This window comes from Anopheles darlingi, chromosome 3 (genome assembly GCF_943734745.1).
Source record: "Anopheles darlingi chromosome 3, idAnoDarlMG_H_01, whole genome shotgun sequence".
Taxonomy (NCBI): domain Eukaryota; kingdom Metazoa; phylum Arthropoda; class Insecta; order Diptera; family Culicidae; genus Anopheles; species Anopheles darlingi.
The window spans coordinates 15,844,961-15,871,466 of record NC_064875.1 but is presented as its reverse complement, the minus strand read 5'-3'; the positions used below and the strand labels follow the sequence as shown (position 1 = coordinate 15,871,466).

At 48.1% G+C, this 26,506-nt stretch overlaps 3 protein-coding genes across 5 annotated transcripts in view; all 3 read left to right on the top strand.

Moving 5' to 3' along the window:
- Positions 1-13,250, top strand: part of LOC125956950 (polyamine-transporting ATPase 13A3) — a 17,987-nt gene extending 4,737 nt beyond the window's left edge. For both annotated transcript variants that reach the window (XM_049689257.1, XM_049689256.1), the window contains one exon: positions 7,425-13,250. In XM_049689257.1, the coding sequence (XP_049545214.1) occupies positions 7,425-10,923 (3,499 nt within the window). In that variant the 3' untranslated portion in view covers positions 10,924-13,250. The remainder of the gene's footprint in view (positions 1-7,424) is intronic.
- Positions 13,251-13,653: 403 nt separating this feature from the next.
- LOC125957012 (BLOC-1-related complex subunit 7) lies at positions 13,654-14,310 on the top strand. The gene is made up of 2 exons (XM_049689362.1): positions 13,654-13,751; positions 13,809-14,310. The coding sequence occupies exon 2, from the start codon at positions 13,823-13,825 to the stop codon at positions 14,138-14,140; it is 318 nt and encodes a 105-aa protein (XP_049545319.1). The 5' UTR covers positions 13,654-13,751; positions 13,809-13,822; the 3' UTR covers positions 14,141-14,310.
- A 193-nt stretch (positions 14,311-14,503) lies between these two features.
- LOC125956957 (armadillo repeat protein deleted in velo-cardio-facial syndrome homolog) overlaps positions 14,504-26,506 on the top strand; it is a 37,402-nt gene continuing 25,399 nt past the window's right edge. Inside the window, exon 1 of one of the 2 annotated variants that reach the window (XM_049689274.1) lies at positions 14,504-14,743. The gene's annotated coding sequence lies outside the window, so the exon portion shown is untranslated. Of the gene's footprint in view, positions 14,744-15,705; positions 16,289-26,506 lie in introns of those variants that run through there. The other variant, XM_049689273.1, reaches the window with a different exon arrangement.

The following is a 26,506-nucleotide window of genomic DNA, read 5'->3' as shown; positions in this document are numbered from 1 at the left end:
CACACGTTGCGTTCTCAAGGAAAGCGAAAACAATGCGTTTCTCAAGGCGTTCGCAGTGCAGTGTATTCGGTGTCCTTCGATGGTGGCCGTTCGCTCACAGTTCCGCATAAGTGCTGGCTGAGTGGTCGAATCAGTTCGTGATCGCTATGCGCTTGAAGGTTTGAAGGTAGTTGAGGGAAGCATTCCGGTAGGTCTAGGGCCTGATATTGTTTTGCATGTTGGCTTAAACAAATTCACCTGGAAGTGGAGAGCACAGGGTTATCTGCCACATATTATACTAAGAGCCCGTAAGTACTGCCCCGTATAAGGCCAGACGTGCACTCTCCTTGACTTTTGAAGTTCATCTATCAAGTATTCCATCTTGTGGGGGAAAAGGGTCATCTGCCCCACATGCAAAACCGAGCATCCGACGATCGGATAAAACCTGGTTGGTTCAGTTGAAGGTTTCAGCGAAGGCTCTACCTTCCAATGAAAATGGGCTTCGTTCGCTTTAACTTTTTTGTATTTCTGAACGTCTGTCCTCTGTTATCGTTGCTCGGGCTGGTCGTGTGTAGTTACCAGATACAACAAACACATTTCCGCTCTACATTGGGGACGGTTCGATTCAACCGCCGCCGCCGAGTCCCGTGTTTGTGTCTGGTGCCCCTGCTGCAATGTACAATCCATATGAGCAAACAGTGACACCTCAAGAGAAGTGAAGTACGTACGACGTGTCCTTCACCATCTCGCGTTCGACAAGTTCATCAATTCCTCATTAGCTACGGTGACCCACGGAGGGATTCCCCAAAACAGTAATTGTACATTTGTACGCGGATTTTGCACATATAAACGCAGGATAAAACGTGTTTCTGTCGTTTGCGACGACGTGGTTGTGCTAATTTATATTTTTTGTGCTTCGGTGTGGGTCTATGTTTTTACTGTCATGATCTTTCCCTAACCAAACCATGCGCGATCCGGACATGTTCGTTCATGTTGTTGAAACATACAAAAAAAAATGGCCAAAACCGGTATACGGGTTCGCCGCGTATCGCCGTCCACGTTTGTGCGATGACGGCAAGTCATCGTTGCAAAGATCAACCGAACACGATCACGAGAGGCAGCATGTTCCGAAATTGCCGTTCGTTGCCAACCGCTAAGCAGGTCTTGCATACCAAACCGTGATCCGTAATAAGTCACTAAGTCACTTTCGTAAAGCCGTCGAGTGGGGTTTAGAAGGCATACAATGGGCGGCATAGGCAGTGAAACGATTGGAGCGCATGGTTATAATGCTTAAACAAGAAGGTAACTTTGTGGACGTTTTTGGTTAAAAGCATTAGTTTTGAAAATTAATAACAAAATGCTTATGAGCAACTGAGCAGCAGTTACTCTACCAATTGTGGTACAATTTTTTGCTACGAATTGCAATGCATCCTGATGGTATTTACTGGAATCATTCATTTGCGTAGCATATTATTGAGAGAAGTGTAGCATATTTAATAAGACAGAGGTCAAACTGCTTCTTAAATATCCGTTACATTACCCCGCGGTGCAGTTCAAGCACACCAATCCATCCATCAAATTGTAAGCCAAAAAGCTGGTTCCTGCTACTGTCGCTAGCAAAGTTTGTTTGGCAACATGTCTCGATCACCGGCATTGGCGCCGGTAACTCATGTCCCCCTCGCTCGTGATCTCGCCGAGCATCTTGCCTTCGAGTTGGAGGTGCTTTCCGGAATATTAAATTTCGCACAACCCCACCGCGGTATGATGGTGCTGCTGGTCATTCCGGTGGCGCTGATGTGTACTAAGGGGTAAGATTTGAAAAAAAAAATACTGTCGCGTCCATCGCGCGACGGAAAGGAAATCCTTCGGGGCTTTTTTGGTAACTTTCAGCTTGACGGCGGCGGCGCCAGCGTTGCTTGGCACCCCTAGGAATGTGATTAAGTTGATGCCGGGCACGGTTGAACGGGTCACCAAAATTGCGTCTTCCTCGAGGCGTGTGCTACGCATTTTTCCACTTCACTACTAGCGGCGTGCGGATTATTGATTGTCCGGCGCGCGTGGTAAACGAGAATATAAAATACACGGGACCATTTATCAAACAAAGTTATGAAAGCTTCCATCGTCGGAACTCACCCAAAACTGTCTGTACGGTGGACAAGTGTCGTGAGAGAAAACTTTGTAAAGAACAACGCTAACACCACGGTCAACACGGTTGGTCCTTTCGCTTTTCCCTAGACTGCCAAGCCAAAGGCAGGTGTGACCTGACAAGTTGTAGGACTGCAAGACATGAAGGCAATTTATCAATTTTGCCGCAATTACATCAAATGAGAAGCATTTTTTGTATTAATTGATATTATATTAATTGGTTGAAGCAGTTAATTTGATCCTCAACTGCAATAGAGAAGGAGTAACAAGTCTTTGCGTTTTCAATCGATTCGAATATTCGGACGACAAAAGTCTATTCAAAAGTCGGCTAAATGAAATAGAACTTACAGCAATTTCCGCCTCGTTACGCACGTTTAAAGCCAAGTTACGCGATAAATGCTTCAGCAGTCTCGGTCCTCCCTCCAGCAACCACGGCCGAGTACCCTTCGGTCACTATCTTTGGAAGGAGAAGAAGTATTATTCACCCCAAACTTACGGTCCTGCCGACATTCCGCATGGCATGGGGGCTATAAAGACGATTGTAAATTGGTAGGATTTGGGTTTTGGTAAGCAGGTCACAGCGCGCTGTTCGCGTACGCCGCACCGATTAGGACCGTCAATTTCTGCGACGACCAATCAATCATCGCCCACTAACGCCAACGACGACAACGGCGTCGACGACGTTATTGCGCGTTGTAATGGGCCATAAAGAGGCATGGTTTCTTGTTGGTTTTTGCGCGAGATAGAGCGGTCCAGTTGGAGATGAAGTGATTGAGGGGTTTATCGGTGTGATAGCGCCGATGTGGGTATTCGTTTTCGGCACATTTACGCTACAGGTTGGCGAAACAATTGGCTTCCACCACACCACCACACGGATTGGAGAGTCGTCGAGATATATAGGATAATAGGATGGCTGGTAGTGTGCGGCCTAGACGTGTGACCGATAAGCGTGCTTGCCGTGTAAGTCCTTCTTTCCGAGGGGTCGTTTGAGTGTGAATTGGTTCGCGTGTAACTTGCCACCATACATCCGAAGCTTTCGTAAGTCTCACGGATTTATGCGCCTCACGTCAATGCTTTTGTGTTTGTTAATAACCACCGACAACTATGGTTGACGCGGTTCCATTCGGACTGTCGCGATGTTTCGGTTTAACAGTGGACATGCAAATGAAGCTCCAAACAGCATTAGATGACGACTGTTAATTAACGTGCAATCGGCGTGGAGGTTTTTTCAAACAAATTCATTAAAATGGACAAAATTTTGTGGCATTGGTCATTGGTCTTGACGACATATCTATCATCCCATCTTAAATCGAATCTATCGAGTTTTTTTTCGCAGATTAAGTTCTGATAACTCGAAAGAATTCCATTGAAATTTAGGCATTGTCACGACTCCAATAAGACTATAAGTACGTGGACCATATCCTCGAACTTCTTGCATCTGGAGTTGTATCAGGATGTGCACTACAATGCGCTACTACTCACAATAAACATATTCAAAGCAAGGGACAATGCAAGGGATAAGGGCATGATATTGCTCTATAGGAGCTGGTTGACAAAACAAGAATACGTTCTTGGACGTTTCATCAATTCGCTGATACAGTTCCATCGCTCTTGGCATTTGCGTCACTAGCATCGATGCTATTGAATTGTGAAATATGTCATCAACTGCAATGTGACCTCTTTTCCGCGGGCTTATTACTTCCTGCTCATTATGATGAATGTCTTTTATTGTGCAACGGTTTCAATCCTTCTGACGCACAATCGATTATGGGGAATGCCACTCAAGTAGCGAGCAAAGTCCTTACAAACGCGGTGCAAAATCAGCTGTTTCTCACGTCCGTTAGATTTGTGGTGACACCTTTTGCAATTGCATTTGACTCTTATCTGTAAAGCACATCCCCCTTCCGGCAAGACCTCGTTTTCTTTAATAGATAGTATGTTGTGTGTGCGTGGAGGAGTGCAAAGGTGGTGTCACCTTGAAAGGACACCACGGAGCGGAGTTCGTGTCCGGATGATGCACGGTCGTCGCGGACTAATAGAGCCGGAACGATTACGTGACATCCCTCGAGGCAAACGGATTCAACGGAGAACGGTGTGTCAGCAGCCGAGTTGTAGCCGTGTAAGGGAAGGGAAGCTACCACGGCCCTAATTGGCCACTGCAAGCTCTTCGGCTTAAGCTCGGTCTACCGTATAATGATGCCCCGATCGCAAGAAACGATTTTAGTGATCCCCCTAAAGCCACGAATGGAGAATAATCGCAGGAATGAAGCTGAAGCTGTCGTTATCGCCCGTTCATTGATGGGTGAGTTATCATTTGCTCCCCCTCCCCAGCTGATCTTGAAACCTCCATTATCAATCAATGAATACTATCACCGTTGGTGTATTGACGCTTCATCGCATTCCGGTGCAAAATGTTTATCATTTAATTTGCCAATCGAAACCTCCACCTGCCTTTTATCTCTGTCGTGACTAAGATAGAGAGACCCGTCATTGTTCACAAAACAGTCCACCCCTCTCTGTTCCATCCATGCAAAACCTAATTTATCGATACTTTCTACCACATTTTGACCTTGGCAAGTTGAGGTTCTGATCGATTATTACATCCACCATAAAAGCACAGCATAGATCTGGACAAAGTGAACCTGCGGTCATGACGCAGATCTTGGTCTACGTGCGCGGCAAAACTAACGAAACGGAAGCAAAGATACACTAACGAGTTTGGAAGTACCAGTCTGTAATGCTAATTTATGCTGAAGTACGAATACAGGGAAACTCCGGGATTCGAGGGGCTTCAACACAGTATCGCTGTGAGTCATTCATTCGACCTGACTGGCTGGCACTGCACTGGCCGTTTGTCATTGGAATGTGCTTCCGGTACTGCATTCTAGATAACGTAGCTCTCGTAGCTTGTGCTGCTAAGCAATAAAGCTCCTCCTTTCTTCTCGGATCTTTGTAAATCTCGCCCGCTCCTCCACCCCGTCACCCCACGGCTACTCAATCTAAGGCAATGTAACGTAATCGGCATCGTGTAGAGTCGAACAGAGCCGATGCCGATGAAGCTAAGACACCCGGACCAACGACCACCATTCGCGGCGTTATCGGAGGTTCCTAATCTTGCTCGCAATAACAACCACCACAGCAAAGGGGGCCACGACATCCCATCATCATCATCATCATCATCGTCATCATTATCAGGGCCAGTGCTTATGGCATCAGTAAGCGATGTAGCGATGCGCCTAGCTGCGTGGTGTGCGATAGGTTGTTTGACAGATGCTATCCTCCGTCTGTAACACCTTAAGCGATGCACACGTGTTCTGAAAGCTCGCGAGTCAAACATAAAAGAGCGCGATCGTGCGCTGCACATTGTCGCAGGCGATGAATCGCTGAGGAATGGGCTACGGAACGTGTGTATTAACCGTGAGTTACACATAATGTGGTGCACACGTGCGATCCAATGAGCCGCACAGTATGAATCGAACGGCGTTCGAACGCCTTTGTTAGCTGGTTGTAGGTGTCACACGGAGTAACAGTGCTTTAATGAAGTACCATCGTGCCCTTAAGCTCTCAATCCTACCCACAAGCAATTGTCTTTTGTTTGTAGTAGAGGTGGTGGTGGTGGATGGTGGAGAAGCCTTGAAAGCTGCTCAACTATGCATGCTCATGTCGATGTGTAATTAACCAATTGCCGGAGGATGAGGTGTTTGGTCGATGCGCCCGCATATGCACTCACTCGGGCCGTGCTATACTGTGCCCGTTCCGTAGAGATGCGAAATGTAGCGTTTTATGGAACGCGTGTTTACCATCAAGGCGACATCCCGAGAGAGCATCCGTTAAACACGCGCGAACTAAACACGCTGTTAAATGTTATTGGTTCAGTCACGCCAAAGCGCTCTTTTGGGTTGTGTTAACATGGGTTTATATGTTCAACGTTTATTTTCTGTGTGTCAGATTATCGGTCTGTACATTTAATTTATCAAATCAACGCTGTGATAGCGCCGTGTCTTGTAATAAGAGCTTGATCGTGAACTTAATTGGTGTTAATGGTGTTGCTCAACATGTTGAGTGTGACCTACCTGTCGTTGAATATCAGGTTTCAATAAATTGTGACTCGCATCGCATTATTGTATGCACGAAGCACCATAGCAAAGCGTTACATTGGACCGAAGGTGCAATAACAAACCATGAATAATCAACTGCACGTGGAGTAAATCATTACAGCAATCATGTTGATGATTAGTTGAGCACTGAACTGTTGGTGTTACAAAGTATAGTTTTTGTTTAAATCGTTGTGTCATTTTGATGATCAATTACTGTTCCGCTGATTTAAAAAAAATGTCTTACTTATAATAGACTTGTCTGATGTCCGAGAAGACGTCTGTAGAAGGCTCATTTCTGTTTTAGCATGGTCCCGTTCTGGAATATTTTAATTTCAACGGCAGTGAAAGAGAAGCTGGGAAACCAAAAATAAATTCCTTGTTTGTCCGCAGACACTCTTTATCCTGCCCCAACCCTTGTCCATGTGGGCGTCTATGCATGGATTGTACGTCATCCGCCATCGGTACAGCGGATCAGACTGACACAGCGAATATTTCGTTCCTTGACGTGATGGCAGACGACAACAACGACGAGCAAGCAAGCGCCACCAACCGACGCCCGCAAACGCAAGACAGTAAATCGAATTCTAAAGACCATCCTTCCTCCTCCGCTCGTCGCGTTCAATCTTAATTAGAGTTTATTTGCTCTTCGTACAAGATGCTGGAAACGATGGTGGATTTCGTTCCAGGCCTCTTAGTTGACGACTCAACTGAACCAAATGGTTTTGGGGCCTGGCTGGCCCGGTACTCTGCTGTGTCTGTGAAGAACGCAGCACAGCAAACAGATTGATAGTGGTTTTCCTAGTTCAACCGCCGTTTCTTCACCGACACCAACCCCGTCACCACTACTAGATGACACGCGAAAGCCTCTGGTCTGTGGATGGCTTCCCATTTCCTCCCACCGGAGTCCAGTGGGCGGATGGCATAGCAATTAAATCCTAACAGAGACAGCAAAACATTGATTGGAACATGGGAGGGTAGAGGATTATTTGCCTCGTAGTGTGTGTCCATGCCAAACTAGGTCACTGGAAATTGGAAGGATTATTCTGTTTTTCATTTTTGTACTCTTGATCGGCTTGATCGTTGGGCGGAGAGAAGACAAGATAGATTCACGGAACGAGCTATAGTTGAATGAGAATAGAAGGATGAAAACGATCGAAATGGTGGATCACACTAATTGATTTTCTGTCTGTCTTCTCTTTTTAGTGAAATTGTCAATAGCCGCAGCGGAAAGAAGTCATCGTCGGCCAATGCACGCAACGTGATCAAAGAGCTGACCCAGAATGGTATTAGTGAGGCAGCGGATTTCTTCCGCCAGCTACCGTCGTTCCAGGTCGCTTATCATCGATCCGGGGGCCGTTTCGAACACGCCAGTACGATGCGTTACTTCTCCTGCAAAAAGCTGCGCTACTTGTGGTGCGACGAAACCAAGAAGTTCACGAAACTGCACGGATTGGACGTGGAGGTGCCAAGCCCGGCCATCCATCACGCCAAGGGCCTGTCGGTGTACGAGCAAAGCATTCGGCGGCTGATTTACGGCAGCAACGAGATCTTCATTCCGCTGCGCGGCGTCATGACGTTGCTGTTCCTCGAGGTGCTTAATCCTTTCTACGTGTTTCAGATCTTTTCCGTGGTGCTATGGTTCTGCTACGAGTACTACTACTACGCGGTGGTAATCGTGCTGATGAGCGCCTTCGGTATTACACTCTCGATCATACAGACGCAGCGCAATCAGCGTGCGCTCTATTCGACGGTCAAAAGCAACGACTCGGCGGTGGTGATTCGCGACAATATGGAGTCGGAAACGATCGAAACGCGCTTCCTGGTTCCGGGTGATGTGCTGGAGATTCCGAGCAGTGGCTGCACGATGCAGTGCGATGCGGTGCTCCTGTCTGGTAACTGCATCCTGGACGAGTCGATGCTGACGGGTGAGAGCGTACCGGTGACGAAGACACCACTGCCACTGAAGCGGGATCTGATCTACAACCGTAAGGAGCACGCCCGCCACACGCTGTTCTGTGGGACGCGCGTGATTCAGACGCGCTACATTGGCAGTGAGAAGGTGCTGGTAAAGGTGCTCAATACGGGCAACATAACGGCAAAAGGTGGTCTCATCCGATCGATCCTGTATCCTCCTCCGGTCGACTATAAGTTCGAAAAGGACTCGTACAAGTTCATCACAGTGCTCGGTTTTGTGGCGTTCTGTGGGTTCGTTTATACGCTCTACACTAAGATTAGCCGTAGCGTGGGTGTGATTAAGATCATCGTGGAGTCGCTCGATCTGATCACGATCGCCGTCCCACCAGCACTGCCGGCCGCAATGACCGTGGGCAGAATGTACGCCCAGAAGCGGCTCAAGCGCAACAACATCTACTGCATCTCGCCGCGTGCCATCAACGTATCAGGTAGCATCGATTGCGTTTGCTTCGACAAGACGGGCACACTGACGGAGGATGGGCTGGATATGTGGGGTGTGCTGCCAAAGGATTCCACCAACAGCTTCCAGATTCCGCTGAAGGACATCGGGCGGTTGCCGATGAGTGACCATCTGCTGTTCGGCATGGTGACGTGCCATTCGATCACGTTCGTGAACGGCGAGATGCGTGGTGATCCGCTGGATCTGAAAATCTTCGAATCGACGGGCTGGATCTTGGAAGAAGCGAACGTATCGGACGAGACGAAGTACGATATGCTGTTCCCGACGATCGTGAAACCACCGCGTGGTGATTCACGTGACGATCTGAACCTCGAGCTCGACGTCGCGTACGATAACTCGAACGATATTGGTATCGTGCGAGAGTTTTCCTTCACGAGCGCACTGCAGCGAATGTCGGTGATCACGCGCAAGGTGTCGGACAATCACTTCAACGTGTACGTGAAGGGATCACCAGAAATGATCAGCTCGCTCTGTTTGACCGAGAGCATTCCGGAGGATTTTCAGACGCAGCTTGGTTTCTACGCCCAGCAGGGCTACCGGATCATCGCGATCGCGTATAAGCAGCTCGACAAAAAGCTCAACTACTCCAAGGTGCAGAAGATAGCGCGCGAGAAGGTCGAGAGTGAGCTAAAGTTCCTGGGATTTGTCATCCTGGAGAACCGGCTGAAGGCGGACACGGAGGAAGTGATTGAAAGTCTGAACGCGGCCCACATCCGGTCGGTGATGGTGACGGGCGATAATCTGCTGACGGCGGCCAGTGTTGCGCACGATTGTGGTATGCTCCTCGACAACCAGAGCCTCGTTACGATAACGGCACACACGGACAAAGCGAATTCATCGCGATACTTTCTTTCGTATGATATCTCGGGGCAGAGGCAGCTCACGCAGTCGGATATCATCAACGACAACGATCACCGTGTGGTGATAAGCCCATCGGACGAGAAGCTTAAGAACGGTGGTGGTAACTATGCGCTGATGACGGAATCAAACAGCATTAGCAGTTCGATCGATACGTGCACCATCACGACACAACTGAGCGGTGGTGCGTACGAGAAGGAGGATCACGTACATCGGATCACGATCGAAACGGATCAGGTCGGCGATCATTTGGCTAAGGCGATAGCAGGCGGAACGTTCCGGTTTGCTCTAACAGGCAAAACGTGGTCGATCGTGAACGAACACTTCCCGGAATTGGTGCCCACGATCACGACGTACGGAACGGTGTTTGCTCGTATGTCTCCCGATCAAAAACAACAGCTGATTACCCAGCTACAGACGCTCGGTTACTACGTGGCCATGTGTGGCGATGGAGCAAACGATTGTGGTGCACTGAAGGCAGCCCATACGGGCATCTCGCTGTCGGAGGCGGAATCGTCCGTGGCTTCACCGTTTACTTCGAAAAACCCAACCATAGCGTGCGTACCGAGCGTGATCCGGGAGGGTCGCGCTGCGCTGGTCACATCGTTCGGTATTTTCAAGTTTATGGCCGCCTACTCGCTGGTACAGTTCGCTTCCGTCGTTATCCTGTACTCGATCGACTCAAACCTTACCGATTGGGAGTATCTGTACATTGATCTGTTCATCATTTCGGTTGTGGCCTTTTTCTTCGGCAAAACATCCTCATATGATGGTCCATTAGTGAAGCAGACACCGTCCAACTCGCTAATCTCCCTTGCACCACTACTCTCGCTGGCCTTGCACATGATGGTAGCCATAGGCATTCAGCTGGCCGGTTGGTATCACGTCCAGGCACAACCGTGGTTTGAGCCGTTCAACTATACCTCCGAACGGGAGCTTAATGATCACGGGTGCTACGAGAACTATACGATCTTCTCCATCTCGTGCTACCAATACTTGATCTTGGCGATCGTGTTCTCCAAGGGTGCACCGTACCGTAAGTCCATCTTCTCCAACTACGGCTTCATCATTAGCATCCTCGTTAATACGGCGCTGGCCATCATGCTGACACTCTATCCACCGCACTGGTTGATGGAAGCGTTTGAGTTGGTAATGCCACCGGAAGAGGAGGGCTTCCGGTTCCGGCTTTATCTGGTCGCGTACGGATTCATCAACTTTCTGCTGTCACTGTTCATCGAGAAGGTGCTGGTGGATGAGATTGCGTTCAAGCGGCTACGCTATCGGTGGCACAATGCGGCCAAATCGAGACGCAAGTATCTGGTGGTACAACAGAGATTCCAGCGCGACATTCAAGCCCCGAGTGATTTTAAAACCGTGTACGGCTGGTCGAACGAAAAGTACGATTACTGACGCCACCTTTCGGCGTTACGCGTGAAGTCTGAAGAGTCACTGCAGGTGTTGATGGCGGCCAGAGTCCTTGGGTGCTCGGTACAGGTGACGATCGTCTGTCATTGGAAGCAGGCGGGATACTACAATAGAGAAGCCAAGCTTCGGTAGCACTTTTTCGTTGCAGGAAATTATCATCATTTTGTTTAGCATTGTTCTTTAGTTAAAATTGGAAGATCACCGATTGTTGTTAAATTAATACTGGAATTATGCTCCATCGCGAAAGCGTACGCGCGGGGGACCCAGCAAATGGAGGAGTATCTCAAGAAGCGGCGTGCCGTAAAGTGTCACCAGCAATGGTCATGAAGCAAGTTCTGGCGACGCCCATCCTCGACCCGAATGGCGTTATTACGAAGAAAGACAATAATGATGTGAATGCGACCGACCCATCAAGAAGATATTTGCGTATATTTGCAGCCGGGGGGTTATTCTCCCAATGATAAAACAAAAAAGTGGAGGCAACGGCCTCCGCAACTGGCATGGAAGGATACGAATCGATCTGGCGTAGAGGTTTACCGCTGCAACCGAGCATCTCCAGCCAGTGCTGAGAATCAGACGACGAGTTTAATCGAACAACAGGGCCTGGCTGGCTAGCAGAATACTGCGATCGGCGATAATAAGCTGAGGGATGTGTGTTTGGTGATGCGGATTTAGTATATTTTCATTCACTTTTGCGCTGATTCATATACACAACCTTATACATTAGAACATATACATATACATATATATATACACGTATATGTATATATTCAGAAAATTATCGTATAGCGTGTTCAAAATTGTATTCATCTCGCGCACCAGTCACAGAGTAGGGACGTTTACCCCGTGTGACACGTGGTAGGGCACACTAATAGATAGGTTTTAAAGGTTGCGATCTTATGATGTATGTAGGTATTTGCGCTCCCGAACACGGAGTTAAAAGTTGTGACCGAACGAACTGTAAAGTTTAGTTGACCGATTCGGTAAAAGGGAAAGCGTAGACCTCCTCCAGTAAGGAATGCCAACCGTACAGGATAGTAGAAGCGAAACCAAAACGGATTTTACAAATTCCTTCCAGTCCTGATGATTTAGCCATGTTGATTCTCGTTGTCCGTTCTCGCACCGACGCATAACTTACTAAGCCAAAGTGCAGGCGCACCGCGCATGGTTGCCGTTGCGCACTTTTCTTGTCAAAGCTGTAGGCAGTTACTTCACAAGCACCTTTCCTCCTCTCAAAGCGATCGCTTTGGGCGTCTTTTGCACCAGATTATTCGCAATAGGTAGTAAACTCAAACTCTTTCACCGATACCAAAAGAGGGGATAATGGATTGAACAACGGTTTGTTAAAACACTCTCGGTCGGAGATGGATCAAGCACAGCACTACATATAAGAGGGATCTCTAGCGATCGTTGAAATCGGTATGGTCTGCACTCACATTCTATCGGGATGGTGTGTGCGCGAAGGTAGGACGACTGTAAAAGGACGGGGTATATAGTGTTTAAATGCAGCAGAAATGCTGTCTCTATTTTTCCTAACTAATCTTCACTTGATATGGCGCATCTGTCGACGCGACGGATTAACTTAACGTGCGCCGCCGCTTCGGCAGCCTTAGGGTTACTATTTATGATATGATACACACGTTTGCTTCAGTTAGCCACTAGCTGCTTTCGCTTTCCTCTTTTGATACGTATTCACTACTTAAATATTCCTAGCTTCCTAGCAGCTGAGCTGGGCATTAGGTTATGCAGTCAATCGTTCTTTCCCCTTAAATCATAAACCGTTCAAAACCAATGGCCAGAGCCAAATAGTCCTTATTAGTATTTTTGCGGACGCGAGTGTCACTAGTGGAATTGAGTTGGTATAGACATATTTGTGGTTATAAATGCAATGATTTGTACAATATGCCCGTTATAAACGCTTATTATTTCACAAAAAAGAAACAAAAACGAAAAAACCTCCGCTAAGCGTTGAGTAAATTACTACGCATGGTGCTGCCGTATACAGAAACGAACAACATTCTAGAGAGCCGGGAATCTTCGATTGATTGTAAATCAACGAACTAACGGGGTCTAAGCACGCATTTCGTTTGACAAAGCCATTCAGTTGTTAATCCATGTTCCGTTTCCAAAGGTTCGAACAGGTGTGCTGCTGGTGCGCATATGTAAAACATATGGGAGGTTGCGTTAGGGAGTACGTGGACGCGGAGGAAAGTCGTAGCAGCATGCCCGGGAACTGGTTTGGTGTACATAGACTGTATGTAGTCGGATCTAGTGCGGTTAACTGGAATGAAAAATAAATCGATTCTTAACGAGATCTAGGTGTAACGGTTTAAATTTGTTTTCTGCAAACTATGCGAACCAACAACTGTAGGTTCGGCCAAACCGCCTTCATCTTCCTTCCGGTTAGACGGAAACAACTCTTTGAAATTTAGCTACTAAATCTGGTTGCGTCGTTTTGATTGCCCCGTACCCTCCTCCGGGCATTGCTTTCATCATTCCGTTCGCCTGATCCGGCAGAACAATAGACAATCGGTTGAGAAATCACGTGTTCGTGATGGCGATCGCCTCATGTCGGTAAAATACTGAAATAGGCCCCCCTACTCACAGTGAGCTACTGAGTGACCGAAACACAACACTAGCAACACACTGTTATATGAATCTGTTCTACGGCGCACGCTTGTTCCTAAAACGTGCTACTTTGGTACTAAATTTTGGAATCGTTTAGACCTTCTGCGGGCGCGGTGGCTGCTTGGGTGTCCAAACAAACAAAAAATCAGTCCACCCACAATTGTCGCCCCTTAAATTCTTTCCAGGTAAGTCTAAAAAGCTAGATATCAGGCAAGTTCTACCGCTGTTCTCTTGCTTTCTAGTGAACGCCCTGGCCATGGCATCGGCCTCCAGCAGCAGTGCCAAGAATCTTTTCAGCGATTCAAAACGCAGATTAGCCGAGCGGGTTGTGGTGAATGTGAATAACGCATCCTCGGTGGCTCGGCAAATCGTCCGTGGTTCCAAATCGAACGAGATCCTGATGCAGGCAGCCAAAAACTTTGCCTATCACGAGAGCTCGGTCGATAATAGCCTCCAGAATTTGAAGAAAATGGAAATCATCTTCCAGCACCTGAATTACCAGCAGGAAGCAATCGCGCAGGCCGCCGACAAACTGGAGTACGTCGAGGAGCAGGTGAAGGCGATGGAGAGGTGATAAAGCATCGTGATAAGCTCGTGGAAGATGGTTTTTACTTACGCTTAAAACGTACGGAATTACGGAACGTACGCATTAATTTGTGCAAACAACAAAAAAACATTCGCTGTTTGTTGAACTGGGCTGTCAAAAATAAAATCCAATATGGCGACCGAAAAAGGGCTATGACTGAACCTGTGTAGTTAAAACACCTTGGCGAGAAAGGGCGAGTGAGAGTTGGTTTTCTGTCTCGCTCCACGAAAACAAATGGCGGCGGTGGAACTTTTGTGGGGATTTTTGTGAGTTTTATCTATCCAAGCGGCTTCGGGTGTGGCTAAAATTGTGTCCAAACGTAAGCACCAACCGGCAGCAACACGGTGTTTGTGAAGTTTGACGATCAGCGGTGTGTTTCCGTTGTGAAATTCGTGTTGTAAATCTCGAAAATTGGAAAAGATTAAGCTCGAGTTGGTTGGGTGTGTGCGTTGGAGCGTGCGTGCGGTGGAACGCTCTGATTGAAAGAAGAAGAAGAAGCAGCAGCGAGAGTGCGTGAACGAGAAGAAAACGTGTGGTGAGCGACGAGTCAAAAAGAGAAAGGCAGAGAAGAGTGTTGGAGAGAACGAGAGGGTGAGTGTGTTTGTTTGTATTTTTTTGTTTTGTGGCGTGTTTTTCTCTCTCTCACTTCCCTAGCCCCGCTCATACCCTTTCTGCACAACTATCAAGATTTCCACCTCGTACCAAAGTGTCCCCGGAAAATCCGGTTCGAAGATTGCGCCGGGTTGGGGTAGTGTCAAATGCGTCGTCCGTGACGTCGTCGTCGTCGTTGGCGTCGGCGGTGGCATCGGCGGCGGCGGTGGTGACAACGCATTCGGCCTCTTCTGCTTCTTCTTCTTCTTTGGGGCTCTCTCGATGCTTGGTTGTGAGAGAAAGGTGATGCTGGCGGATGGACGAGAGGAAAGCAAAAAAAACATAATTTATTGATGAGCTTCCGTCCGTAGTACTCCGGTTGAATGGGGATTTATCGGTTCAATTTGAGCTAAATCGTTTCTAATCTTTGCCTAATATCCAGCGTTGTTAAGCGATACTTTCAATGCAATTAAAGCAAACTATGAAACAATTGGATCATCTCCAAAGCTTGTTCTGAGCCGTCGTAGCAGGCGGAATGGAATACGAGCGCAACAAACGGCAAAAGACGACATTCGCAATCTTTTAGTAGACCGGTACCGGCAGGATCCGGGTTCAACAACGATCAACGAAGCGTTTTACAATTTGCCGCATCCAGCCCTCATGGATCTAGGGCCAACAACAAATATGTGGGACAAATCGGAGTGAATATCCTCCTTCTCTTCCTCCTCCTCCTCCTCCTGCTGCTGCTGCTTCTGCTCATCAGCATCATCATTTCGACGTCACACCGCGCAGAGAGACTAAAGGAAGAGAGAGAGAGAGCGATCGAAGAGAGCACCGGCACACTGAATGCGGATGCGTGCGTCATGCGTTACCTGCGTACGTGTACGGTCGGACTTGTCACATAATTAGCAATAATTATCTTAGGTCTTTCCTTTTTTTGTGTTGGGAAACTATGTAACTAACGATACAAACGAAATGCATGAACAAAGGTCATCTGCAATGCTGCAACAATCATGATTTTCAGCAATACTCATCGAAAGACAGCGTTCGACGCATCCAGTGTGAACCGTCAACAGCGCCGTTACGCATGCAGTGCCTGGAGAGGAATCGACAGAAGAGAGCCGACGTCGAGAGATATCGAGAGAGCAGCGAATTGATCCAAGCGGTGGAGAGCTTCATTTTTCTCATTGATATTATTGTCACCGAAGTGAAGATGGGCCGCACCTGCAGAGCTCATCCCGCGTTTCCACAAATGTTCGCGGCGGTGCCCGGTACGCCGGGGGTGTGATCAGAGTTCCGCCGTGTGCTGCAAGTAAAGCGCGGTGCCGTGCAAACATTGTCATTGGAATCCTTGGAATTTCGGTGAATTGTGCGTCGCAGCAGCCAACCCCAACGAACTGCGGCGACCTGATTGAAGTGTCGGTGCTAGAGTAGTGTGGACGACGAGATATCGGATTTGCTCCCCCAGTGGATTCACCGTCGTTGCTGCTGTAGGCGTGAAGAAGAGTGGAGCTGGGTGGTACAGTAGTGTCCGAGAAGGAAAAGGTGTGTATTAAAAGTCCCTGCGAGAAAAGATGAGAGAAGAAGAGGAAGAAAAAATCTCACATTTTGTGCACCGATGATGACCACGACGACGGCGGCGGCGAAGGATGCTCTTGTGCATCGTGTGTGTCTGTGCTTCGTGGTGCACTTTGCACTTCCACCCTCGCCAATGCAAGAGCTGTGCCCAGTGAATGGCTGTGGGTGGTGACGGCAGAGGTTAGCATGAGCTGCAGAGTTGCGGGCGTGAGAAGAATTATGTTCTAGAGTGCACAACCACCCCATCCGAGCAGGGTGCGGCGCTTAGAATCCATCGTTGATAGGATAGGAGTCGGTGGTGGAAGGTGCGGCAGTGTTCTTAGTGAAGATGATTCTCGATGTATCCGGAGGGTTGACCAGTATTCGGCGCAGAATGCTCGTCGGAATCTGGGTTACTATGACTACTACTCTATCGTAAGCAGCAGGGGAGTGGCATATTAGTGGAGTGAGTGAGCCGTAGTAGTAGTGTCGTAGATGCTGAGAGGAAGCTGTCTTCCTTCCCTACTACCTAGAGGAGCTGATGGATACCGCGGCGTTTGCGTAAGATGTGCCCGAAAAGTGATCACTCCATTATCTCCAGCTGTACTAAATGCTTGGTTCGAACCTTACCAGAAAGGGAAGAGTGGAAGTAAAAACGATCTGCGTATGTGTGTCTATGTGTGTGTGTTTGCGGTTGTGGAAAATGGGTGAAAATGGAAAATCGGTTTGTGGAGGGGATGGTGGAAAAAGCCCGGATGTGACGACGTGTGTGCGCAAGGTTCATATAGTGAGAACAATCGTGGTGAGATGAGGAAAACGGTGACCGGTTTCTCACGCTGAGTGCTTTTACTCACTCACTCAGCGAACGTGTCCTGATTTTGCGGCCAAATGTGTGCGTGCGCAACGTTGAAGCTCCAAAAGCGAACGTAAATTTTTGATTGGGGATTTGTGGGGACGGAGAGATAAGGCTCCTCCAGCCCACTAGCGCCAGCAGCAGCAGCAGCAGCAGCCGCTCATGATGATCCAACCATCTTCTCCAACGTCCTGAATGCGTAACTTTTTCGTTGTTTATTATTTAACGAGGCACAGACCGCACGCACGCTCACCGGCCATTCATTCCGGTGGGGATGCTGCGTTGTGATAATTTATGCACAAAAAAAAACTGGGTGGACTCGTTGACTCCCAGTACACCATGGTTCCTCGACCGTCGTTGTCCATTAGGGAGGCAGCGCATTAGTGCGCCCGAACGCAATTAGCGACAATCGGTGTTCAGAGCAAATTAGCGTCTCAACAATAACTTTTTAGCACGCCAATATTAGAGCAATGGTCAATGTGCCCCCCTCCCCAACCCCCGCTGTTAGTGTCAACTGCCAACTGGCTACCACATCACATCAGTGACTCATTCGCGTTCATAAACAAACCTTCGTAACGGCCACTGCACGCGGCCTACTTGTTAATACGGTGGCTAGCTAGAGGCTAGAGTTTGCTTGAAGTTTGTTTAGACCAGACGGTCCCCAACACCGCTCGGATTGGAGAAATAAACCGTAACCTCCGGTGGGGCTATTGGCCCAAAGGGAAAAGAAAAGTCATGCCGCCAGTCAACAGCGCGGATGGAAAACCCGACGGAAGGGGCGGGAGCGTTGGTGGAAAACAGGAAGAACTAATTTGCTACTTTCTCTGCGCTTTTCTCCGCGCGTCCGGGCGACTAGCACAACCGCAAATTAGCGACGAGCGTCGCAGGGCGGTGCAGCGTACCCTTCCGCATCGCGCCACACCGAACCCCGGACCTGTATCTGACCTGTCCGGCCCAGACCAGACCAGACCAGACCAGACCAGCAGGCCGATCGTCCATAATCGATTTGATTCCCTGGGTTTGCACGCGCCGTACAAGGGAAAGCGCGCTTTTCTTTATGGTCTTTGCTTGCTGCGGTGAATTAGTCCTTTTTTGTGATACTTTGTCGTGCAAGCAGCGGCGATCGGTGACAAATGTGTCGTGTTTGTTCCGGGTTGCTTGGGCGTCAATGCATTACTGCAAGTAGGACAGCATAGCATTGCAAAGAGACTTATTGATTTCAATAGAACGCTAGTGTTTTTGGTGCATTTTTATATCATTCCTTCGATGATTATTTGTACAAATTTTTGCAAAAGGAGCATTTGAACCCCGGACGGGAGCCATCAACTAAGTTCTCATTGAGGTAGTCTGCCAAAAATTGTCGGTTGTCATGGAGAGGTTTCACTTTCAGAGCGAACTGCATTTAAGTACGCCATACCGATGTCTTACAACTGACGATTTTCCGTTTAACCCACACGCCTATCGCTGCACAAGTCACATTTCTTCGCGATCAGTTTTTTTTCTTGTCCTCTCCATTGCTAGATTGATATTGATTTCCAAAAAATAAAAAAAAAATAAATAAATAGAAGTGACATCCAACATCATACGCCTGTGTGTCACTTGACACTTTCGCGGTCACATGGCCATCCTCGACCCCCGTGACAGCCGGAAACGGTTAGCCCCTTATCGGGACAAAGCAAAATTGCAACCGAACGGCAGCAGAAGATCGTATGTCATCCATATACTGGCCTTTCACGAGACGATTTGTTGGAACAAGTCATATCGAACCGTTTCGATACAGAAAAAGAAGAACCAAGAAAGAAAGAAAGACATCGCGCACCCGATAACGATGATAATAGGGGGTGGGAGGTGGTTGTGGGGGGTGAGTTGTAACGTGAGGCTTGCAAAGTGGAGCCTGGTTCGCCCTTCGGCAACCAGGTTCGTCCCGGTTCGGCTTGCGTTGTTGTTGTGTCGTTGAATTGAACAACAAACATGATTCCGATGATCGCACTCGAGACCACACCGAGTACCGTGTACCGCACCGCCGTCTGGCCTCTGACAGCTAACCGGAACCTCGACCTCTTGCTTCCAGCTGTAATTGGATATCCTTGGTGTGACTACTGGGAAACGGGCAGGTGGGTGGTTGGACGGGAAACAGTCAGTCGCCCACAACGTGACTTTGGGGGGGAGGTGTGCAAATCAAAGCGTGGACACACACATATATATCGTGCGGTTGCCGGGTGCACTACGCCGTTTGCACGGCTTCTGTGGGTCCCTGACTGATGCCGAGGACATTTTCCGCCGTTGGCTTTTGGGTTGTTGTTACGGAACTGTACTTCTTGGAGCGGATTTTTGGTCGATTGGAAAGGCGTGATTGCGTTGCCGGGTCAATTATTCGATTGCTTCCATGAGCGCTCTCTTTGCGCTCCTGTAGTGGATGCGAATAATACACGCTCTCGTTATCGTGTCCCATCGGTACGTTATCGATCTCGCGGACCGATTCCCATCGTTTTGACGAGGTGTCGATTCAATTGCTGCTTTATAAGGTTTTGGCTGCTTTGATCTTCTTTTGGTTGCTAACGAGAGAGAGATAGAGAGATAGAGGAAGAGAGTATATCGGCCTGCTTATCTTTTGCTTATATCCTCTGAAGAAGCGTTAAGCTCCACATACACGTTAAGATTATCATCCATCATCCAAAATGTTTGTCTACTAATGAATGTCCATCGCGCCCACTATTGCTCATACTAGGACCGAGAATTTCATTCGATTCGAATCGATTTTCATGGCTGATCTCACTGACGAGCAGATTGTTACACAACGCGCAATATCTGATGAATTATTTTATCGTGTATGGGAGGCATGCATTCGCCTTTTGCGATAGTATTGCTCTTGTGAACTCATTATTTCCTTGCGGTGTTTCCGGATTAAAGTGATTTATCTAATAACTGCCTTATCGAATATTAAACATTTTCTGTCTTAACAGATGAAATCACTTCAGTAATAATAACGCGCTTGCAAGGATCAAACGTTGCATCTTTTGTTCTCATTCTGTGTAAATGAACTTTCTTAAAATTGCAAATCACACACACCTACCGCCCCGAGAGGTCCTTCCTCCTATTCGACGGTTCCAAAGAAAGGAGCAATCGTCACCGCCTAATTGCATTGCAGAGGCCCTACGGCACAGTTCGCGCTTGTAAAGCTGCGGACAGATGTTTTCTCTCGTTTTTCCACCTCTTTCACGGATCACACACACCTTCCCCTCAAATGCGTCACCCTCGCACATTGCCGCCATCGCTGGGATGCACACGAAATGCGGAGGTGTGGAACGAGCAGTGATAAACCAGTTACCGATGCCCGTCGACACCTTCGTCGTCATCGTCGCCGTCGTCGCCTTCGTCGACCAGCGGGAAACGTTGGGAGACGAAATAAGCGAATAAACCTCCTGATAATAAGATAATCTTTTCACTCCTTCCTCCTCGAACCATTGGGATGTGTCGTTTTGTGGTGTTGAAGCGAGGGAAGGAAGGATCGGTCACAGAGGGTGACGGTTGGTTGGTTGGTTGGTTGGTTGAATACTTGTGCCATCTCGTGGTGTACCACCATATATTCCTCACCCCATCTGCCGATTGCCGAACGATGGAAGTTGAGCAAGAAAAAAAAAGTCGACGCCGAGAAAGTCGTACAGCAACGACGACAACGCCTGCTACCGATGACGACGAAGACCACGACTCCGACTACTGGTAATGGTTGGCTTTCTCCCTTGTGAGTTGGCACATTTTTGGCATTTGACTTTCGCTGAGGAAGGAAAAAAAGGATTCGGAACTTGGAATCCATGAGCGCTGACGTGCAGGGATGGTGAAGGCAACTCGTGTTCCTGGTGTGTATGACGATGATGCTGCTGCTGCTGCTGCTACAATGATGCTGGATACACACATACACACAGAATATTATCTTTGAGCCACATCCGTTAGCTACGAGCAGCGGAAAGGGAAAAAAGTGCAGTCTAGTCCAGTATCTCCGGTTTTGTGGAGTTCTTCTCGTCCTCCTGTGCTGGCTGACAAACCAGGAAGAAGCACCCACACACCGCACATCTGTGCCCTGATTATCTATAATCAACGATAAATTCGGTGGCGGCGTACGATGTTTGCGCCGTGCTGATGACTCGAACCCCCCCAGGGGCGACGTGGCTAAGGTTAGTGGCTCTGGAAGCCACCGACTCGGTGAAAAAATATTGTCGGAAAAATAGTTTCCAACCCCTGGAGTGGGCGGAGGGGTACTTGTTTGTGTGTCTTGCGCTCAGGATCCGGCTCCGGCTTCGGTTCCGAGATTTGATCGAACTCGGAGGGCATCGGATGATTAAAGTCTTCCTCAATCAGTTCGATCGGTCCCGCGGTCCCAGGATAAGTCGAGCGCCCGGAAGCTGTTTTGGTAGCGGAGACGAGGAACGAGCTTCAGACAATATTGATTCCCTCTGGTCGAGAAAGAAGAAACAACGCCAGCAGCAGCAGCAGCAGCATGGGCGTCTCAGCGAACTGTTCGCCTACGGGAGCATCTAGACGATGCCATCAAACTAGACTAGAGCGATCGGGAGAGGGATTGGTTGTGGTCGGTGGAAATGCTAAGAGAAATTAGTTAGTTTTTCGGTTCCACAGGGAGCTGTCCGTCGGTGGAGTTTCAGGAGATTTTGCTGCAAGAATATCCACCCTCGGAACGACCCCCGGATACCCGATGCTCAACGGATAAATTGATGGAGCGAGAGCATTGGGGATGCTGTTTACCTACCGACGCCAGGTTTGTTTTATATTTTGCCCTTACGGTCTGGAAGAAGGACAGAGACCGAGACCAGACGGTGAGAGAGAGAGAGGCTACCGGCAAGCAACAACAAAAAAGAGAAATGAAAAAGAAAAGGATAACCTATCGCATTCCCTCGGGATCGAAGCCGCTTCCCGTTGGTCGCTCGTTCCGTCGGATCTTGTGCAATCTGCAGCAAGTTCCGACCGGAACGCGCAAGGAAGAGCAAGGAAACAAAATTTGCAATCAGGTAATTTGTTAAATAGGATTGTTTAATAGACTTAATCGGATTTCTCGCCGGACTCGTCAGAGTCGTCCGGGCCAGTGATCGGGAGCGGGGTGGGCACACGAGAGACGCATTATCGATTCTGCTCGCCTCGCTTCGTTGTCGGTGGCTGCTGTGTGGTGGTTCGTTGTGATCCTGCGAGTGGCCGGTCCGGTGATGGGAAAATGGTGCAAAATGGCTAGTGAATATGTCGATAATTTGTGTGTTTGACGCAATTTTATCCGATCGAAACGAACGAACCCGGGTTGTGGTCGTTTTGTAGCTTCCTTTTTCTTCCTCATGTCGGATTATCCGCTTGTTGTTCCGGTGTGCTATGGGGTTTTCATTTATGCTACTGTGCTTTTCGACGTTTTTTTCTTCTGTGTCTGCACCACGGCGTTGGTCTCGTAATTGAGATGAACATTTTCTCTTTAATGTTCTTTTTGCGAATTTTTATATTGGGTCTTTTATGTTTTATGGTTTCGTAATTGAGATGAACATTTTCGTTTTTATTTTTTTCTCATGAATTTTATGTTGGTTCTGTTATGTTTTTTCAACTCGCATATATTCAACATATTTTGAACGCATCTTTATAAGGTTTTTATATCAGTTTTGGCTTTTTCTATTTTTTTCTTTTTTTGCATTTATTAATATCATTCTGTGTTGATCTGTGTTCTGATGCGTATGCAATCTTTTCTTAATGTTCATCCTCGATGAACAACATGTGTTCCGTTCCAATTTTAAGACCAAATATGCCCGACATGATGAAAAATGAGATCCCTTTGCTTATAACTAATCCACGCATGGAATGAGCAGGAAGACTCCACCCTGTGCGCTGGCCATATGAAGGTGATCCCCCCCGCCTGGGTTGGAATGGTGCTGCAGAAATCAAAACATCGTTTCGACACTCGTGAGCGCAGGGCTTGTGGTCGGTACAAAACAATATAAGCTGGTTGAGCAAGAATGATGCACAGCGCTCCGTTTCGACATGAAGCATCATCCCTGCCAGCGGTGCCTGCTGCTTCTGCTGCCCTCCAAAAACAGGCCCATCTTGGCCCTTGGGAGAAGGAAAACAATGAGCAAAAGTGAAAACGGTTACCATCCATCGTTGCCACTACAGTGGGCAATAATAAATTAATCAAGAAAATGGACCAAATGTGAGGAAAAACCACAGATGCTGCTTCTGTGGCTGCTGCTGCTGCTGCTGGTGCGGCTGCGAAGATGTGCGCTTGCCGATGAGTGGCTGGTTCCTCATTGCCGTCCATCCGGTTAAATTGCTCCGACAGTAGTAGTGAGCAGAACACAGAAGGGAAGGCAAGCAATGAGTGATTAATGGATTGCGCAGAAACTGGGTAGCAGCAGCAGCCGAGTGGACTGAGAAAGCCAGAAAAATGGCTTCGACCTGGCCATATGAAATTAGCACCGTACGAAGAGCCATAACGTCTTGCGTTCGCCGCAGCGCGGCACGTGCGCGCTGTAACACATAACACAATTGCAACGCGGCTGGATGACTTCCACAACATTGCACTCACAATTTATGTCTAGCACAATCGAGGTTTGGTTCGTGTTCGAAAGATCCGTGGCGTGATGCTGTGGGACGTACGACGGGGTTGTGTGAGAATAAAAATGGTGGAAACCGGGAGAAGGGCGGATGATACACGGGACACGACGATATGCCATTAATCCACCAACGGTTAAACCAGGCATTTTCAATTGTGCTCCACTCGGTGCAAGATTGATAGTATCATTAAATTATCACCGAGGTGAGAGGAAAAGTGTGCCACCATCCGTATACAACATAATCACTTACCAGCGTGCGCCTCTCGCGCAAACCCGGTGGAATTGATTTCAATTATCTTTAATATCAATATTTTCCCGTAATGGATGGGATAGCAACTTTTTTGCCTCCATAAAGCATGCTATGATGGTGTGGGATTTTTTAAGCGTTTTTTGCGCAACACTAGTCCGAGTGTCGGGCAGTGCAACGGAATGAGATGCACTTTAATGAGCTTGAAATCCTTTGATTTTTTCTATTAGTGTATATATTTGCCATTGATTAGATTGACCGATTTGCGGGATAATTTCAAATCCCGATTGCTGCTGCTGTTACTCTGCGCTGTTTGTAGCTTTGCAGAGCATCCGAATCGAGCATTCTTGAGCAAAAGGATGTGTCTAGATTGTGTACGCATAAGGTTATTTTTTTAGAATTTTTTGTATCTCAGTTAAATTTCGTTTCTACCTGTTCTAAGAAACTGTTCTCATTTCGACCATCTTCAGTATCTTTTTGTTCGATAAAGTACTACTTCGCAAGAACAAGTCTTCAGCCATATGTATCTCGGGTTTCAACGATGGCATTGATTTCGAAATGTATTCACTTTTGCTCTACGATGATTATCCATTACAAAAACGGCTTCCTTTGATGCGTTTGGTGCGTGCGTTGCGTTGGAACCTGTTCCATCGCGTTAGCTATTGAGCATGCATTCCGCTTGACCGATCCCTGTAATTGGTATATCCAGCAGGAGGTGCGAGTAGGTCTGGCTGTCTGATAGTGAATGATTCGTATCTTGCAAAAGGAACCCCAGACGGAACTACGGTATCGATATAAAAATTTGTAAAACACGCTGCACGGTGCACCAAGCTTTTCTTGTCCTGACGAATCTTAGTGGTGGCGAACAGTACTATCGAACAGCAAGAAGAATGCGCCACGGAGAACTTTTGCTCCACCATCTGGATGGACTCGAGCGAGGCGAGGAGCTCTGCAACGGAACCGGATCCTGGATGTCCTGGGTTCCTAGTGGTAAAGTGGATCCCTGTTCCTACATAGCGTAATGTCCTTGGGGTTTTCTGAGGGGGTTTCTGTTTTTTTTTTTTCGCGCCAATCCACTGCTCGCATGTCCACGCGTTGAGCGACACGGCACAATGGCCGTGGTCTCATGGAAAAGCGCAAAAATCATTTGTTTCCTTTCTTTTACCGGCATTCAGCATTGGAACAGGGCAGCGAAAGTTCAATGTGAAACGTGTGCATGGTGCAGCACATTCGCCATTGCTATATGTTCGACGGTGCCACCATCGAGCCAATGCACTGGTGTCCTCGGTCGGTGGTGGTACACTACTGTCCGGTGTGCTTCCGGTACAGGAAGTGCCTCGTCGCTCCGTCCTGTCGCGGCTTCGCGAAACAATCGTTTCCTCAGGACGCTTGTGTCCCATTCTCTCATTCTGAACGAGTTCGAAAGTTCTTCGCTCGGGTATCAGGCACACACACCAGAAAAAAAACCCCACGAGAGACAGAGATTTATTGGATTTTTCCCTTTTTCAAAAAGAGGAAATGCACTCGATTCTCGATCGATTGCAGAGCGGCTCCTACACGGGTGGTGGAGCTCGGTGAATGGGTGGAGGATGTCAAATAGCATTGCTTTAAACCGGAAATGAACAAAATGATGAGGTTTCAGCTTCAATTGAATCATCGGTTGGCCCGGTACATTGGGCAAACAGGAACAGAGCGTGCTAATGAACTCTGAAGCACAATAAACGTGATAAGTGATTTGCTAGCATTTCCTACCCCTCACTTCCAGGTCCACGAAATTTCACGATCAATCCTCCTGTTGGGAGGATTAATGAAGTTCCCCAACATTCCGACACGTCTTGCATGAAACCAGAGCATCCAGCATTGTGTCACTCGCTTGTCACACACCTTCTCATCCGTAAACCCCCCTGGGGGGTGGTGGTGGACACGGAAACTGAGAAGAAAAATCGATCGACCGAACGACGAGAAAGAAAAGAGAGCGGGTCCGCTACCACAGTACCTCCGCCATCAAGGGACTAATTCAAAGACAATATCCCGTATCGGCCCACGATCCGCCGACGCACACATCCTTCCCGGTAGCCCGTTGGTTTCCTCACTGATGGGAGGATCGTGCGACGCCGGATGCTTGGTTTCCTCTCTCGGGATGAATGCTGCTGGAATGAATTATGCTTCCCGAACGCCGATTGTGGGGTAGTTCATAAAGGCAGAGGTGTGGTGGTTTGATTGCCTTCCAGAGACTCACGAGGATGTAGAGAGCTCGCCGCAAACGGAAAACCGTCTGCAGCAAGTGGATCTCGTCGGGTTCAGTTGGATGTTTGAAATTGAAATTGAAGTGTCGGCACTTTAGGACAGAAAGAGAGTGAAAGAGGGGAGGCCCATTCTGGGGTTCGTTGGAGAAGAAGAAAATACTTGGTTGGCTGGTTGGTGACCTTCGCGCGCGATGCTACCACGGACCTTTAGAGGTGACGGATATTGAATGTTCGGAAATGAAGTCTCGACGCGACGTGAAGGGG